General features: G+C 33.6%; 2 protein-coding genes across 2 annotated transcripts in view; both read right to left on the bottom strand.

Moving 5' to 3' along the window:
- The window catches only part of LOC142342481 (mitochondrial potassium channel ATP-binding subunit-like), a 230,834-nt gene that overhangs the window by 139,917 nt on the left and 71,790 nt on the right, over positions 1–19,127 (bottom strand). The gene's annotated exons all lie outside the window — the stretch shown is intronic.
- LOC142351439 (histone-lysine N-methyltransferase SETDB1-B-like) overlaps positions 1–19,127 on the bottom strand; it is a 123,364-nt gene that overhangs the window by 101,191 nt on the left and 3,046 nt on the right. Inside the window, exon 3 of the mRNA XM_075403449.1 lies at positions 8,279–8,508. Within this exon, the coding sequence (XP_075259564.1) occupies positions 8,279–8,294 (16 nt within the window). The 5' untranslated portion in view covers positions 8,295–8,508. The remainder of the gene's footprint in view (positions 1–8,278; positions 8,509–19,127) is intronic.

The raw sequence follows: 19,127 nt of genomic DNA, 5'->3' as shown, positions 1-19,127 counted from the left end.
TCAATAGTCCAAAAAAATCAATAAATTCAGAATATGAAATTTTCGGAGCAATTAAAAAACTTTCAAACATTTTCACAAAAAATACAAAAAATGAGTGTTAATAGAGTGTTGAACTATACCAATGACCCTAAGGAACAAACAGTAACATACTATGAAACCTTAGAGGAGGTCCCATGGCCCATAAGACTAATTAAAACTTAAAAACTGACAAATTTTAGACAAAAAATTAACTAAAAATTTCGGGAAAAAATAAAATAAACTGCAAGTTATGTAAAAAAATGTTAAAAATGGTGACATTAAACTCCTGAAAACCAATCCATTGCCACTAGAGATCATGCGCTAACATAATATATAAAACACTAGAGGAGATTCCTTGTCCACTGGGCCTGGAAAAACTCAAAAATAAAAGCCAGAACGAAAAACCATCTCGAAAGTTGAGAACTTAAAAAAATCAAACAAACTGAACAAAAATATAACAATTGCTAAAATCTTGAATCTTTAACCCTGAACGCCAAAATTAAAACACTTATATAAACACGTTATTCAAACATAATGGAGTTCAGAAGTCACTTTTATGAGTCCAGTAAGTCACGCAATGGACCTAAAAGCATAAATGACGTCATGCACACAAATCTTAACTGCAAATCAGTAAAAGTCACTGAGGTCATTGAAAAAGTCAATTCCAAAAAGTCAGGTCGTAAGAGTCATCCATGGAGACGACGAAATAAAAAAAACTAGTGAAAAATCGTAATTCGATTGAACAATCCGAGCCAAAAAGACCATCTCAAAAAATAAGAAACTGAAATAATCAAGTTAAACAAATATAAACTCATTGCTAAAATTCTTGAAGCTTTTACCCTGAAGGCCAGGTCCATATATATAAACCAATTAGCTCACGCACTAGCCTTGAAAGAGGTTTATTGGCCAACAAAGACAGATAAAACCGAGAAATATGACAAACTTTTCAAACAATTGAACATTGCAAAATTTAAGGAAAGTTTCTCAATTCCGCAATAAAAAGTTGTTCATATTCAGCTATTTCAATAGTCTGTCCTGTATCCCATCTGCAAGACCTCAAAAACTTTTGACGGCCCGTAAGAATCGATAAACTTAGAAGATTGAAACAATTGAAAACAATTGCAAATTTTAATGAAATGTTGCTAAAACTTTTAACGTTAATTTTTTCAGAACCATTTTACTGTCTCCCGAGGCAATACAGTAACAAAAATATAACCCTGAAAGAGTTCCATTGGCTCAAAGACATCGATAAACTAGTAGCATGACAATATTTTTCAGAAAACCTGAAAAAAAAATGAAAATATATCAAAAAATTCCAAATTTCCTGATAATAAAACGTTGAGAACCGTTGCTTTAACCCCAGCTAACAAGCAGTAACACACTATCGAACCCAAGATGAGATTACCAGGCTGCTGAGCAAAGAAAAACTGAACAAAAGAGAAACATTTATAAAAAAAAATTTGAATAAAATGGCAAGTTTTATAGATGCGAAAAGTCGTGATATTAAAATCCTGAAAACAATTCTATTTCGACACAAAAATTAGTCATAACATATTACTAGACAATTAGGGTTCAAAAATTTACAACATTTATGAAAAAACTTGAAAAAGTTGCGAAAATTAGTGTCATTTTCCGTGTTCATGTTTAGATTACCAAAACATATAGCTCATAAATCAAAAAGTAATTATATGTTGCACAAACTTTTTATCGACTTTGACTAAAATCCAATTGAAGACTCATCAAACAAAAACTCGAAATAAGACAATTGAACCAGTTTGGGCTCAAAAACTCGTAAACAATGATCGTTTAGCCTTGTGAAATTGCACCATTTTGGGCTCAAAAACTCCTAAAAATTACCATTTAACTTTAAATTAAGGCCTTCCCAGCATTACTATAAGCACTGGAGGGACTGGACTACTGACGCCAGCCTTGCATCTTTCATAAAAATTAGTGCCCACTGGGTCTGACTTGTTCATCCCATTTTCAAAGATCAAAGTCACTAAAAAAAGGTGTGGAAAAGGCGGGACAAGTCCTGAAATACAATCCCAAGAAGTAAAATAATTAAGAAGAAAGTTAGAACCATAGCCAGCGTATCATATAGCCTTGGTAGCCAATTAAACAAAAAACTCTAATCTCAATGACTCTTGAAGCTTTTGCCTTCAAGGTCAAAACTTATCCACAAAAATAAATCATTAACCCACGCACAAGCCTTGAATGGTGTTCATTTGCGCCACTAAAGAGGGAAAAACTAAAAAAAAACAAAAAAAAAAACGAATTGCAACAATTTTTCAAACTTTCTTGGTTTTGCAAAATCATTATGTTCACAACCATTTCTGATGCCTGCTTCACGAATATGTTCAGTAACCCATTATAGAGACCCTAAAGTTTTGCTAAAATTGGCAATATTAATATCATTAGAAACTTTAGTTTTCTTCAGAAATTACTCAGTAACCTAATTTCAAGCCAAGACAAGTTTCAATGGTCTATAAAGATCAATAAAGTCAGAATATGATAATTTTCGGAGCAATTAAAAAAACTTTCAAACATTTTCACAAAAAATACAAAAAATGAGTGTTAATAGTGTTGAACTATTCCAATGACCCTAACGAACAAACAGTAACCTACTATGAAACCTTAGGGGAGATTACCTGGCCCAAATGACTAATTAAACTCAAAAACTGACAAGTTTCGCAAAAAAATTAACTAAAAATTTCGGGAAAAAATCAAAAGAACTGCAAGTTATGTAAAGAAATGTTAAAACTGGTGACATTAAACTGCTGAAAACCAACCCATTGCCACTAGAAATCATGCGCTAACATAATATCAAACACTAGAGGAGATTCCTTGTCCACTGGGCCTGGAAAAACTCAAAAAATAACAAAATAACAAATAACAAACCTTGAAAAAAATGCAAATATTATCTGAAAAATTGCGGTTTCCTGGCCCCGCGTTTTATCAAAACACTGCTGCAATATCCGTGATATTAAAATCCGTCCTTGGTAACCAGGGCTAGAAAAACTCAAAAAATGACAAAAATTATCAAAAAAGTTGAAACAAATTTTAAAAACTTTTACAAAAACTCAATTTTAGAATGGTCCAACAGATAATTCGAAAAATGACAAAAAAACGCAAAAAAATTGCAATATTTTGGTCTTAAAAATGACCCTTTAACCTTGAATTAAAACAGAACAAATCCTATTCAAAAAATGTATGCCACAAAAGTGAGAAAAATTAAGGCAAAAAGACATAACAGACTAACGTCGGCAGAAGGGGATAGGGTTGGGAGGGCTGGACCGAGAGGGGGTTCAAACTGCCAGGTGGAGGAGTGTGGACGGGGCGAAGGAGTGGGGGTGACTGAGAGGGCGATGATTGGGTTGGGGGGGTCAAACTTTTAAATTAAAAAGCTCCCTTCACAGCAAATTGTCTCCACAAAATAGTGAATTACACGCTTAAGAGACTAGTAAAGCGTAAGAAATTAGGAGAGCTGCTGAGTCGCTTTACGCCGGCCGAGCTTTATCTGTTTTGTCCCCTTTTTGAGATATAAAAATTAAAATAGTCAGACGAAAAATAGGTCAAGTGAAAAATTGCATTAGAAAAAGACCAAAGTACTAATATAATTTATACAAACTTCGTTTCAAAACAATTGATTAATCAGAAATCATCGCCCAAACAAGTATCTTGTTAAGAAACATTCAGAAGATCAAGTTAACTATTTAAACACTCAAGGATTCAGCTATTCAAATTGTAGTTCACTGTGTAACTCACTGTTAAAGTACATCTGATAACAATTCATATATGATTACAATAAATCATATATAATTATATAATATTGCAAATCATAAAAGGACGCCCTTTAAACTAATTAATAGCTGAAGTCAAAATTTTGAAAACTTTTCAAAACTCTGATAGCTATTGTTGATCAATTTGAAATTCCCAAAAAAACAAGAATGTCAAATGCTTTCCAATTTTTCTAGCCGGTTTAAGTTTTATTCTTCATTTTCTACCAACTGCTTAAAATGATAGTAGCCATCAAATATGCGGTAACAAATTTTAATTAATTTGAAGAACCAAGTTAGAATAAAAGCGGACGCAATCGAAACATCAAGGAAAACAGTAAAAAGAAACAATGTTTAAGAAATGAAAACACATAGGGTACAAGTACTGAAATACAATTCAACAATCTGAAAATCTGAAAATAATCAAAAATTTTGTTTGATAATAAAATAGAGGACAAAAGTTCTTCTATCCGGTAACGGATGCACTGAATAATTGAGAAAATAAGGATCGAATGCTGGTAAAAACAGAGCAGAACAGAAAACGTAATCATGATGTTTATTACATTGATGAAATTACAAGTTCAAATGCATAAAATAATGTTAACCAACACTTCGCCTAATAGGCTAGCGGAATCCTTTACTAATCTTTAGCAATTGACATAAAGAAATCGGAAAGAATTGAAAAAAGTTTAAAAAAATGAAAAGCTTCCACGATGGAATTCTTGAGTATTTGCCGTTGGAATAAAAACAACATCAATAAATTTTTATCTAATTGTGTTTTATCTCTCCAGATTTAAAAAAATGATACCTTAAATACTAAAAGTAAACAAACACAATTATCAAAAAAAGTTGAGAAAATACAAGAGTCAAAAATAATTGTCGATTAAAAGCAGTATTAACGTCATCGAAACAACGAACACAAAAAGTCGTAGCGACAAAAAACCCGAATAACACACTTTAGACCTAAACTTGACAACTATTGACCCTCAGGAGCCAGACCCAGCGAAAAAGCATCACGAAAACATTTCAAAAATAGAAACTCAGTAACGAATTCTTGATAATTTGAGATTTTGCTATGTAAGTGTTGTCAAAAACGCAGCTGATCCATAGCAAAAAAAAAACGAAACAAAAAACTTCGAGTAAAACTTTTTGACATTTTATAGCTAGACAGAATAAACAAAGACAAAATAAACAAAGGCGGCTTATTAGGATATTAGGATAACACTTCGCCTATTAGGCTAGCGGAATCCTTTACTAATCTTTAGCAATTGACATAAAGAAATCGGAAAGAATTGAAAAAAGTTTAAAAAAAATGAAAAGCTTCCACGATGGAATTCTTGAGTAGTTGCCGTTGGAAAAAAAAACAACATAAATAAATTATTATCTAATTGTGTTTTATCTCTCCAGATTTAAAAAAATGATACCTTAAATACTAAAAGTAAACAAACACAATTATCAAAAAAAGTTGAGAAAATACAAGAGTCAAAAATAACTTGTCGATTAAATGCAGTATTAACGTCATCGAAACAACGATCAAAAAAAGTCGTAGCGACAAAAAACCCGAATAACACACTTTAGACCTAAACTTGACAACTATTGACCCTCAGGAGCCAGACCCAGCGAAAAAGCATCACGAAAACATTTCAAAAATAGAAACTCAGTAACGAATTCTTGATAATTTGAGATTTTGCTATGTAAGTGTTGTCAAAAACGCAGCTGATCCATAGCAAAAAAAAACGAAACAAAAAACTTCGAGTAAAACTTTTTGACATTTTATAGCTAGACAGAATAAACAAAGACAAAATAAACAAAGGCGGCTTATTAGGATATTAGGATAACACTTCGCCTATTAGGCTAGCGGAATCCTTTACTAATCTTTAGCAATTGACATAAAGAAATCGGAAAGAATTGAAAAAAGTTTTAAAAAAATGAAAAGCTTCCACGATGGAGTTCTTGAGTAGTTGCCGTTGGAATAAAAACAACATCAATAAATTTTTATCTAATTGTGTTTTATCTCTCCAGATTTAAAAAATGATACCTTAATTACTAAAAGTAAACAAACACAATTATCAAAAGAAGTTGAGAAAATACAAGAGTCAAAAATAACTTGTCGATTAAAAGCAGTATTAACGTCATCGAAACAACGAACACAAAAAGTCGTCGCGACAAAAAACCCGAATAACACACATTAGACCTAAACTTGACAACTACTGACCCTCAGGAGCCAGACCCAGCGAAAAAGCATCACGAAAACATTTCAAAATTTGAAACCCAGTAACGAATTCTTGATAATTTGAGATTTTGCTATGTAAGTGTTGTCAAAAACGCAGCTGATCCATAGCAAACAAAATTTAAAAAAAAAAAACAAAACAAAAAACTTCGAGTAAAAAAAACTTTTTGACATTTTATAGCTAGACAGCATAAACAAAGACAAAATAAACAAAGGCGCTGATTAGGATATCTTTGATAGTAAAAATCATCTCAAAATATTTGCCAAATTTGTAATTCGATGTCTTCAAAATTAATCTTAGATAAACACGAACAGCAGAAATGCAAGCTACAGAACTATTTCGTCGAAACCTAAGGTCAAACAGGCAAATAAAACAAAAACGTCAAAAAATGAAAAGACCGAAAACCAAATTAAATAGTTGCTAAAAAGGGACATAACTGTCTATCATGCAGTCAATGGTTGCCCAAATACTTATCTTTGGGCTTCAGAAAACACTGCTCACGTCTGTAAAAAGACATGAAAAAAAAACAAATTATAACAAAATTTGAACAAAAAAAAGAACAATTCGATTTCAATGAACAATTCGATTCTTAAACTCTTGAATTGTAAAGAGAAAAAGGACCAGCTCTATCCAATTGTCTGATGGTAAAAATATATCAGCAGTTATCTAAAAGGAGTCATTAACAACTTGTAAAAGAACAGCTGTCCTTGATTTACGAAAACTAACGGATCTTGACTTAAGATTTCTTTTGCTAATGATGTCATTTTCTGGAGATATTGGAATGTTTTTTCTTCTTCACGAAGCATGGATCGTTACACTATCAGCTGCAAAAAACGTCGAACAAAGTGTCTCGTGAACAGGTGTATTTTCACATAAACATTGCCAATATGTCGTTCGGTACAAAATGTTGATACAATTGAAAATGTGAAAATGTTTAGGCTCTTTCTTAATTTCAATTCTGTCAATACTTTAAAAAGACTTGATTACTGGGGGGGGGGGCAAACCTTTCGCCGGAGAAGAATCATAAGACCGAGTAAAAATTGCCAAAATCAGAAACTTGAAATCAGAATTTTTGCCAGCAGTACACGTTAACGATTCACGAGGCCTAGTCAATCAGAAACAGACCGTCAATTTCTACGATCTATCTGCATTAATTGACGAATACATATAGTTTACAGTATGAGAAACTAAGCTACCATCAGTACATAATTCATGGGCATTAGATTATTCAATATAATTCAAAATTGTCAAATTTAATCAAGAGTTCGTATTAAAATAGCCGACAGAATGCCTGACAATAGCTGCAACACAGACCGTTGAGAACTTTTGTTAAAGAAGACCACTGGTACCGGAGACAGAAAAAGAAGTAATCAGAAAAAATTGATTTCGAATTCTGTTCTTACTCTCAAATGTCTTTCAAGTATTACTGAGGACATTTTATCTAGCGAGGTAAACCATATTAATCACAAGATTGACATATAAACCCATACTAATGCAGTAACAAATAACATCACATGCACGAATTTAGCTACTTAATATTAGAAAAAAAACCGAAACAGTAGCTCTAAGGCCTATTGGCAGGTGATCAAATGGTCGGAGAAAACTGATGAAGACGACGGCTCAAAAATACATAGACGCTCAAGTCCTGAACGCCAATTCAAAGAAATTTCATTGACCAGACAGAAGCCTAAACCTCAAAATGACTAGGAATAGACTTTAAAAGACACATATCTCGATAAACACTCGAAAAAAGTAAAAACAGAAGTGAACAATAACCACTATAAAGCAAAAAAAATTTTGCTCAAGCATTGTTTTCATACGCATTTCAAATTTATAGTGAAAAATCGTCACGCCAAATTTTTACGCCCAACTCGGTTTTTCAGTCCAATTCATGCTTCGGTTTGATCAAGCTCAACACACAATCCTGACTTAAAAAATAATCAAAATGTACAAACAGATTTTCAAAAATATGGAACTGGAACCAATCTGAACTAAAAATTGAATTCGATTTCAGCCAATTACTCATTAAAAAAATTTTAAAAGCTATGGAAAAGGAACTCGGAAAAAAATCAAATCAGTCACTTATCCGAAGAAAAGGTTCTTAGTTAAACTAACAACAACTTTCTCTAAAAATATTTGGCAGAAACCGGTCATTTAATAGAGCTTTGATTACGCATAGTTCTAGGAGCGCGAATATATTGCTTCATAATAAATCTGGGCCATATTTTTTAATGTATTACTCTCAGAACTAACCATCAGTGACAGTCATACGACGCCATAAATCATCAGCAGACGTTTCACGGCCTTCTAAAAAGATTCTCCAGTCACTACATTGAAACAATGGCGCCCAACTGAAATCCAAGCGCCTCCATTCTGCAATTTGATTACTGAGTCGTTCTTCTTGCTCTTTCAAATTTTTGCATGTGGATTGGAGACTTTCAAGTATTTCGTTAACAACTTTACGCGTGGGCGTCAATGAAACGCTAAAACGTTTACTATGCTGACATAATTTAAAAAAAAACTTCGAACCTTTCATTAAAATATTGTTAAAAAGCAAAAAAATAAATTAATCAATCTGTTTTTTTGTTTGCCAAATTGAACTCCAGTTTTTCTTTGTAGAAATTTTGGTTCATGCTAGTTTGTATTTTCCAAATTTCGAAGATAAAACTTTCATATCTATCGCTTTCGGAAAATTCAGCCTGACAAGTAACTATCGACCAGGGCCCAGAAACATTGGGCATTAACATTTAAACCAGGGCAAGGCCAGATGAATAAGACAAAGCAATGGGTTTCTTTTCAGTTACAGCATTCCGAGAAAGATTGAAATAATATATGTTAAATATTGTAAGAAGTTCAACCAAATACCATATTACGTTCGAACGCACCTACTAAACATAAAATAGTTAATTTGGAGCTGATTCCGCAGAGCCTCGGTGATGACAATCTGCCATCGAGCTATTTGTTCTAGTGCAAAAACGGCGACAACAATTTACCCTATGTTCCAAAAATACCCAATTAATCTCATTAGATCTTCATGTTAAACTGATATCAATTCCCACAAGGGCTAAGGCGATTTTTAAAAATATCATTAATTATCGCACTTATGTTTGTTAAATAACCAGTCTAATAATTTTATGGTGAGAAAATGTCCGATATAATTTGGGTATTTTGACACATTCTTCTAACGCTCGAAAATTCCTCTGCCTCCACGACCAAATTCTGACGACAGCATGCTTGAGTGCGTGTTTGTGTAATATTTTCGTTCGATAGTTTACAGTTTTGATACAAATCGCACTTCAAAATTGATAATGTGGATAATGGCAGAAGCAAGAAGATTGTCGTCTATAATGCCCTTTTAGGCTCAACTTTAATACCTTTATTACTGTTTCAAAATTAGCAATTGAAAGAGCTGTACTATTTTGCAGCCAATGACAAAATACTCAATGTGCCAAAATATTCGATGCCATAATACTCAGTTTATTCCCTTTGATCATTCTGATCAATAATACGATCACAAATAAGATGACATTACAACCATTTTATCGGGCTTACGTTTTGATCGCATATTTGGTTTTGAGTTTCATCAACCAGGTCCCTGAGGCGTGACCATGGTCTTACCAAGCCTGTATTTTATTACAATATGAATTATCTCACTCAAACCTCATTATGGTAGAAAATCGTTCTGACAATTATTTGTGGAGTAACAGATTGAGAAAATCTTGGGTATTTCGGCACATTGGGTATTTTAGTCAGTTTTACGTTCTGACACCCTTTTAGGGTAATTTTGGCTTTGGGCATTTTGCCTCCGCCATTTATATACATACACCAAACTTATACAATCGCAAACTTATTAGATTCGTACACAGCACTTCATAGAGAAAGAAACGAGAATACTGGCAATATTGTGCGTTGCACAGAAAGGTTCCCACATTGGGGTCTCACGGCAGACAATGATCATATTACAGCATGTCGTATCAGACTATCACCTACGTTAGTATTTAGGTCAAATTCGGTTTAGCAGGTTGAAAGAAATACAGTTTTGACAACGGTAATGCAACAGTGCCCTAAATTTTCAAAAATGCCTTTGGCATATATCAGTATGACTCTACTTTGCCCGTTCAGTCTGTTTGCAAATTTTGACAGAAAGAAAAGATTCCAAGATTATTGTAAATGTTTTTCAGCAAAAGCAATAATAATCTTTTCTGGTGAGTGTTATGTCTTCAACAAGGCTGGAAATAACTAAGCCAATACGAGAGTCCTCTAAGAGAAAAAGCAACCTATACGAAAAAGTAAACAGTATCAGAGGGATTTGTATCACAGGTACATTGTGAAAAGTAAAAAAAACAATTACGGACATAAGGAGAAGCAGCCATTACGATGCAGACGTATACCCAAATCGTCACGGGCAGATATGCCCGATGTGTGTATCTCGTGTTCGTTTTTACTATGTTAATACATTGAAAGTGGTACAGTATTGCGGAAAATAGCTACTTTAGCAGAAACCGGCAAAATGGAAGGGAATATCGTATCCCGTGTTCGCAAAAGTGTCCTAATTTTAGCCGCGAAATACAAGTACAAACTTAATAACCTATTTTTCGCGCGAGTTGTATCACGCATCCGCTCAATTAACGTATCGATTTTTCGCACTCAATGTAGCTCGATTTCGCATATAATCCGCAATTAAGCCTAATTTAATGCGCTTTGAGGTGCTAGGCTGAAGATTTTGCAACGCAAAGAAAGTAGTATATCGAATCTTTTACCTTAATTCAAAAATAATTAAATCTGCTTTCAATACGAAACACCATTTTCGGTTTTGAGATTTGACCAGAGAAAATAGATTCCGCCAATCCCACATTGATTAGCATTGACTAACAAAGCCTTTTTTGGCCATTGAAAATAGATTTGATCAGTGAAAAAAGATTCATTTAACGGAACCCAAAAGAAATGTTTGTGAGTTATTCTCACGTTTAAAGCGTCCCTTTACAGGTTTGTAGGTCAGGGTGGTTGAGTAGGTGGGAGAGGGAGACGATTAAACACAAGGGCCATAAAAAACAAGGTAACCTTGCAGACCCCCTCTTACATTACTGCCAAATTTTGCCTCAAATTTGATCTTTAAAAAAGTAATGGCGAACCGACAATTTCGTTTTTGGGTCTATTTACAAATTTACAGGCCTATTTATTTTTTTCTGAAAAATCTCTCCACTTTGTTCACTCTCTCTCTCTCTCTCTCTCTCTCTCTCTCTCTTCCTTTAAAATTATTTTCCCTTAATTTTACTATTAGTTAAGACACACTGCATCCGTGTCAAAAGTGAAAAATTCCTCCGTTGAAGTTGGAGTTTGTCGAATTTTATTTGTTTCCGAAAAATCTCTTCATTTTGTTCTCTCTCTCTCTCTTCCTCTAAAATTATTGTCCCTTGAAGAGTTTGCTGAGCTATATTTACTATTAGTTAGGACACACTGCATCCGTGTGAAAAGTGAAAATTTCCTCCGTTGAAGTTGGAGTTTGTCGAATTTTGTTTTTTTTTCCAAAGAATCCCTCCATTTTGTTCGCGCTCTCTCTCCCTCTTTTCCTCTAAAATTATTTTCATCTGAAGAGTTTACTGAGCTCTATTTACTATTAGTTTAGACACACTACATCCGTGTCAAAAGTGAAAAATTCCTCCTTTGAAGTTGGAGTTTGTAGAATTTTATTTTTTTTTCTGAAAAATCCCTCCATTTTGTTCTCTCTATCTCTTCCTGTAAAATTATTTTCCTCTGAAGAGTTTGGTGAGCTATATTTACTATTAGTTAAGACACACTGAATCCGGTTGTAAAGTGAAAAATTCCTCCGTTGAAGTTGGTGTTTGTCGAATTTTGTTTTTTTTTTCCGAAAAATCCCTCCATCTTACTCGCGCTCTCTCTCTTGCTCTATATTATTTTCCTCTGAAGAGTTTGCTGAGCTATATTTACTATTAGTTAGAACACACTGCATTCGTGTGAAAAGCGAAAAATTCCTCCGTTGCAGTTGGAGTTTGTCGAATTTTAATTTTTTCCGAAAAATCCCTCCATTTTGTTCTCTCTCTCTCTCTCTCTCTTCCTCTAAAATTATTTTCCTCTGAAGAGTTTACTAAAGCTATATTTACTAATAGTTTAAACACACTGCATCTGTGTCAAAACTGAAAAATTCCTCCGTTGAAGTTGGAGTTTGTCGAATTTTACTTTTTTCCGAAAAATCCCTCCATTCTGCGCGCACTCTCTCTCTCCCTCCCTCCCTCCCTATCTCTCTCTCTCTCTCTCTCTCTCTCTCTCTCTCTCTCTCTTTCTCTCTCTCCTCTCTATAAATAAATCACACAAATAATAAATTCATATATACACTATCTATGGAAGTTTATAACATTAAGACATTCAGCCACTGAGCAATATTGGTAGTTTTTTGATACAGAGTTACTGGTTACAGAAATGTCATTCCCTGTCAATAGAGTCATTGAAGTTGGATTGGATTTGTGTGACCATTTGATGTTATGCTTGGCCAACAAGTGACCAGATGACCAGAGGCTGAAACAGACCGGGGAATTACTTTGTTTTTAAAGTTGATATTTAAATCAATTTAAAGCTTTAAAAGCTTCAATAAGATGTTCATTGTTTATTACCAAGCATTAAACCACTTTTGCATGCTCAAAATGCGCGCATTTAATTGGGCTCGATTGTGAATTAGAGATACTTTTAATGCGAATAATAGATACCTAAATTGAGCGGAAACGTGCTACAAGACTTGTTACCTACTTTTCGTTCCGAATGTTCTTTTACAGAGTATTAAAACCACTTTTGCATGCTCAAAATGCGTTAACGTACTACAGGATTTGTTACCTACTTTTCGCACCGAATTTTTTCATTCCGCAAAATTGGCGGGACCCCTTATGCGAAAAGTAAGGCACAAAGGATGTCATCTATTTTCGTTCATTGTATGCAACTAATTTTCGAGCCAATTTTACTAAGGCGGAAATTTTGGGGTATACCTCTGCATCGTAATGGCTATCTTACAAAATAATACAATTGTTTGCAGAGTGTTTGCCATTTTTGAAATGAACTTGTAAAAGTACTCAAGTTGCACTGCACAAATCATGTTGAGCAGTCTTGGTTTTGAAATCCTTGCGACACAAAATGATAAATTTAAATACAGTACAAAAATAAAAATCAAAATTTCACAAAAAATTACGAACACTGAGTCGAAGCCAAAACAATGAGCGATTACTTGAAAGCTAATTTTCGGTTCATTGGGCATCATTGGACTGTAAAGGAGGTTCTCCAATTACTGAAACACGATACGAAAGAAGACTATCCTCTTAGTGACTTAAAAGCAAAAAAAAATGTAAAAAAGTTTTCTAAAAAACAGCTCTCAAATAGATTTTGAACTTCCCAATCAGACCAGAACTAGTCTTTTTAATCGCCTTTCGCCTATTAGGAATACCAAATTGATGCATTTTGTAGCGTGAAATGTAATCTTGAAGCAAAATTTTCTTTAGAAAAAATCTGAATTCGAACAAAAATTACGGTAAAAGTGAATAAAAGAGAACCAAATATCACGTGTTCACATAAAACTTAAGACCTCGATAACTCCTCCAAAAACTGAAATTCCAAAAAATCTTTAATTTCGAATTCTACGCTGGACGAGCTTTTTAATAATACCACACACATTTCTCTACGATGAATATATCGATCGGCCAAAATAGTCTGAACAAAAAAAAACCATTTGAGTATAAAGTTCCTCTCCCCACAAGTGGAGTCGAAACAAATAGTTAACTTGGAGCTGATTACACAGAGCATCGTGTGTAAAATTTGATTATCTAAGAGCGAAAATTTCCTTTTGAATATGGTCACAGCTTATGGTGATATTCTGCCCTCGAGCTATTTATTCTAATTCAAAAACGCTTACCCAAAATACCCAATTAATCACATTAGATCTTCATGTTAAACTGATATCATTTCCCACAAGGGCTACGGCAATTTTCATAAACATATCATTAATCGTCTCACTTATGTTTGTTAAATAACCAGTCTAATAATTTTATGGTGAAAAAATGTTCGATATAATTTGGGTATTGTGACATATTCTTCTAACGCTTGAAAATTCCTCTGCCTCCACGACCATATTTTGACGACAGCATGCTTGAGCGCGTGTTTGTTTTATTTTCGTTCAATATTTAACAGTTTTGATACAAATCGCACTTCAAAATTGATAATGTGGATAATGGCAGAAGCAAGAAGATTGTCGTCTATAATGCCCTTTAGGCTCAACTTTAATACCTTTATTACTGTTTCAAAATTAGCAATTGAAAGAGCTGTACTATTTTGCAGCATTTAGTTGTTATCCTTACATGCCGTTTAACCCAATGACAAAATACCCAATGTGCCAAAATATACGATGCCATGAAACTCAATTTATTACCTTTGATCATTCTGATCAACAAGGAGGTTCGTTAATGTGAGTTTGCACATAATGTTCCGACCTGATCTCATTTACATTTTTAACTTAAATTTTGACTTAGATTATGACGCTTTGAAAGTTATGAAAAAGCGTGAATTTTTGTTTACTCACATATCGGTTAAGTCAGCTAATGGAGCTATAAAACCAAAGATGCATTTCAATAAAGATAGTGGATGTACATAACTGTTTTTTATAAGTTGAAGGTCGCGTTCGCTTCAAGTTCTCCATTTAATGAACGAAGTGGAATGATTGTTATATATCAAAAGTTTTAAAAGATTGACGTACGGAAACGTATGTACCTATAAGTCAATTTTACTTTACAGAGCAGCAATTTTGCGGATTGAGCAGCATTTTAAGAAATCTCTGCCTGTTAAATTTTCAGATTGACATTCGTAAAAATTAGTCATTTTTAGTTTCCCTTATAAAAATTTGCTTCTCAAATTATTATTTTTATTTCTTAAGTTCCCTTAATTTTACTATTAGTTAAGACACACTGCATCCAAGTCAAAAGTGAAAAATTCCTCCGTTGAAGTTGGAGTTTGTCAAACTTTATTTGTTTCCGAAAAATCTCTTCATTTTGTTCTCTCTCTCTCTCTCTTCCTCTAAAATTATTGTCTTGTGAAGAGTTTGCTGAGCTATATTTACTATTAGTTAGGACACACTGCATCCGTGTGAAAAGTGAAAAATTCCTCCGTTAAGTTGGAGATTGTCGAATTTTGTTTTTTTTTCCAAAGAATCCCTCCATTTTGTTCGCGCTCTCTCTCCCTCTCTTCCTCTAAAATTATTTTCATCTGAAGAGTTTATTGAGCTCTATTTACTATTAGTTTAGACACACTACATCCGTGTCAAAAGTGAAAAATTCCTCCTTTGAATTTGAGTTTGTCGAATTTTATTTTTTTTTCTGAAAAATCCCTCCATTTTGTTCTCTCTATCTCTTCCTGTAAAACTATTTTCCTCTGAAGAGTTTGGTGAGCTATATTTACTATTAGTTAAGACACACTGCATCCGGGTGAAAAGTGAAAAATTCCTCCGTTGAAGTTGGTGTTTGTCGAATTTTGTTTTTTTTTCCGAAAATCCCTCCATCTTACTCGCGCTCCCTCTCTTGCTCTATATTATTTTCCTCTGACGAGTTTGCTGAGCTATATTTACTATTAGTTAGAACACACTGCAATCGTGTGAAAAGTGAAAAATTCCTCCGTTGAAGTTGGAGTTTGTCGAATTTTTTTTTCCGAAAAATCCCTCCATTTTGTTCTCTCTCTCTCTCTCTTCCTCTAAAATTATTTTCCTCTGAAGAGTTTACTAAAGCTATATTCACTATTAGTTTAGACACACTGCATCTCTGTCAAAAGTGAGAAATTCCTCCGTTGAAGTTGGAGTTTGTCGAATTTTAATTTTTTCCGACAAATCCCTCCATTCTGCGCGCACTCTCTCTCTCTCCCTCCCTCCCTATCTCTCTCTCTCTCTCTCTCTTCTCTCTATAACTAAATCACACAAATAATAAATTCATATATACACTATCTATGGCAGTTTATAACATTAAGACATTAAGCCACTGAGCAATATTGTTAGTTTTTTGATACAGAGTTACTGGTTACAGAAATGTCATTCCCTGTCAATAGAGTCATTGAAGTTGGATTGGATTTGTGTGACCATTTGCTGTTATGCTTGGCCAACAAGTGACCAGATGACCAGAGGCTGAAACAGACCGGGGAATTACTTTGTCATTAAAGTTGATATTTAAATCAATTTAAAGCTTTAAAAGCTTCAATAAGATGTTCATTGTTTATTACAAAGCATTAAACCACTTTTGCAAGCTCAAAATGTGCGCATTTAATTAGGCTCGATTGTGAATTAGAGATACTTTTAATGCGAATAATAGATACCTAAATTGAGCGGAAACGTGCTACAAGACTTGTTACCTACTTTTCGTTCCGAATGTTCTTTTACAGAGTATTAAAACCACTTTTGCATGCTCAAAATGCGTTAACGTACTACAGGATTTGTTACCTACTTTTCGCACCGAATTTTTTCATTCCGCAAAATTGGCGGGACCCCTTATGCGAAAAGTAAGGCACAAAGGATGTCATCTATTTTCGTTCATTGTATGCAACTAATTTTCGAGCCAATTTTACTAAGGCGGAAATTTTGGGGTATACCTCTGCATCGTAATGGCTATCTTACAAAATAATACAATTGTTTGCAGAGTGTTTGCCATTTTTGAAATGAACTTGTAAAAGTACTCAAGTTGCACTGCACAAATCATGTTGAGCAGTCTTGGTTTTGAAATCCTTGCGACACAAAATGATAAATTTAAATACAGTACAAAAATAAAAATCAAAATTTCACAAAAAATTACGAACACTGAGTCGAAGCCAAAACAATGAGCGATTACTTGAAAGCTAATTTTCGGTTCATTGGGCATCATTGGACTGTAAAGGAGGTTCTCCAATTACTGAAACACGATACGAAAGAAGACTATCCTCTTAGTGACTTAAAAGCAAAAAAAAATGTAAAAAAGTTTTCTAAAAAACAGCTCTCAAATAGATTTTGAACTTCCCAATCAGACCAGAACTAGTCTTTTTAATCGCCTTTCGCCTATTAGGAATACCAAATTGATGCATTTTGTAGCGTGAAATGTAATCTTGAAGCAAAATTTTCTTTAGAAAAAATCTGAATTCGAACAAAAATTACGGTAAAAGTGAATAAAAGAGAACCAAATATCACGTGTTCACATAAAACTTTAGACCTCGATAACTCCTCCAAAAACCGAAATTCCAAAAAATCTGTTTAATTTCGAATTCTACGCTGGACGAGCTTTTTAATAATACCACACACATTTCTCTACGATGAATATATCGATCGGCCAAAATAGTCTGAACAAAAAAAACCATTTGAGTATAAAGTTCCTCTCCCCACAAGTCGAGTCGGAACAAATAGTTAACTTGGAGCCAATTAAACAGAGCATCGTGTGTAAAATTTGATTATCTAAGAGCGAAAATTTTCTTTTGAAAATGGTCACAGCTTATGGTGATGATATTCTGCCCTCGAGCTATTTGTTCTAATGCAAAAACGCTTACCCAAAATACCCAATTAATCACATTAGATCTTCATGTTAAACTGATATCAATTCCCACAAGGGCTACGGCGATTTTCATAAACATATCATTAACTAACTAATTTTCGAGCCAATTTTACTAAGGCGGAAGATTGTCGTCTATAATGCCCTTTAGGCTCAACTTTAATACCTTTACTACTGTTTCTAAATTAGCAATTGAAAGAGCTGTACTATTTTGCAGCATTTAGTTGTTATCCTTACATGCCGTTTAACCTAATGACAAAATACCCAATGTGCCAAAATATACGATGCCATGAAACTCAATTTATTACCTTTGATCATTCTGATCAACAAGGAGGTTCGTTAATGTGAGTTTGCACATAATGTTCCGACCTGATCTCATTTACATTTTTAACTTAAATTTTGACTTAGATTATGACGCTTTGAAAATTATGAAAAAGCGTGAATTTTTGTTTACTCACATATCGGGTAAGTCAGCTAATGGAGCTATAAAACCAAAGATGCATTTCAATAAAGATAGTGGATGTACATAACTGTTTTTTATAAGTTGAAGGTCACGTTCGCTTCAAGTTCTCCATTTAATGAACGAAGTGGAATGATTGTTATATATCAAAAATTTTAAAAGATTGACGTACGGAAACGTATGTACCTATATGTCAATTTTGCTTTACAGAGCCGCAATTTTGCGGATTGAGCAGCATTTTAAGAAATCTCTGCCTGTTAAATTTTCAGATTGACATTCGTAAAAATTAGTCATTTTTAGTTTCCATTATAAAAATTTGCTTCTCAAATTATTATTTTTATTTCTTAAGTTCTTATTCATTCTCTACAAGGAAACACCTTATCTTCTTTTTTATCAATATAAAAGAGAAAAATTATATGCAGCACCACGAAAAAAAAAATGTATTTTCTGTAAATAACTTTGTATTGAAATGTTTGGGGGAAAGTTAGATGTTCACTTCGTCCTATGCTTCAAAACCATGCTTAGAGTGTACTTTAGATTTAGTTGTTCCTTCCTCGATATTCTGAAACTTTGGCTTTCGCTCTGCCGGGATGAAATTTTTCCCTTAAATCAAAACAATATCTATTTTAATATAATGAAAAAGGTAACAATTAATTTTGGCATTTTAATTAAATTTTACTGAATTAAATTTCCACGGAAACACGGTCGCTGGTTGATTATCAGAAGCCACAGTAATTTAAAGGTTTTCGGAAACAAAAACTATTTTATTGGTCAGTTTGTTGAAACTTAACCTCTTGACTGATCATTCAAAAGCTATTCTCTACGGTATACAGCCCAACCAAATATTTGAATACGCAAAACCCAACCAATAAGGCATGCCTCTGAAAAGTGTTACAAGCAACTTTTTTCTACCCAAAATTCGTTTGAAGAGAGGTACATTTGAGGTAAAACTAATTTATCAAAAAAACCAAAGAAAAAGAGTTCTATTGCAGCTTTCCCAACTATGAAATTGGAGCAGGAAAGAATTGTGATTGAACTTATCAGGGCATATCATGATGTGCAAATATGTAAGTTGCTAAAAAAAACAATGACAGATTTT

The sequence above is a fragment of the Convolutriloba macropyga genome, chromosome 1 (genome assembly GCF_964194025.1).
Source record: "Convolutriloba macropyga chromosome 1, txConMacr16.3, whole genome shotgun sequence".
Lineage (NCBI taxonomy): Eukaryota > Metazoa > Xenacoelomorpha > Acoela > Convolutidae > Convolutriloba > Convolutriloba macropyga.
The sequence above is the reverse complement of the archived record's forward strand: the minus strand, read 5'-3'. Positions and strand labels throughout refer to the sequence as shown.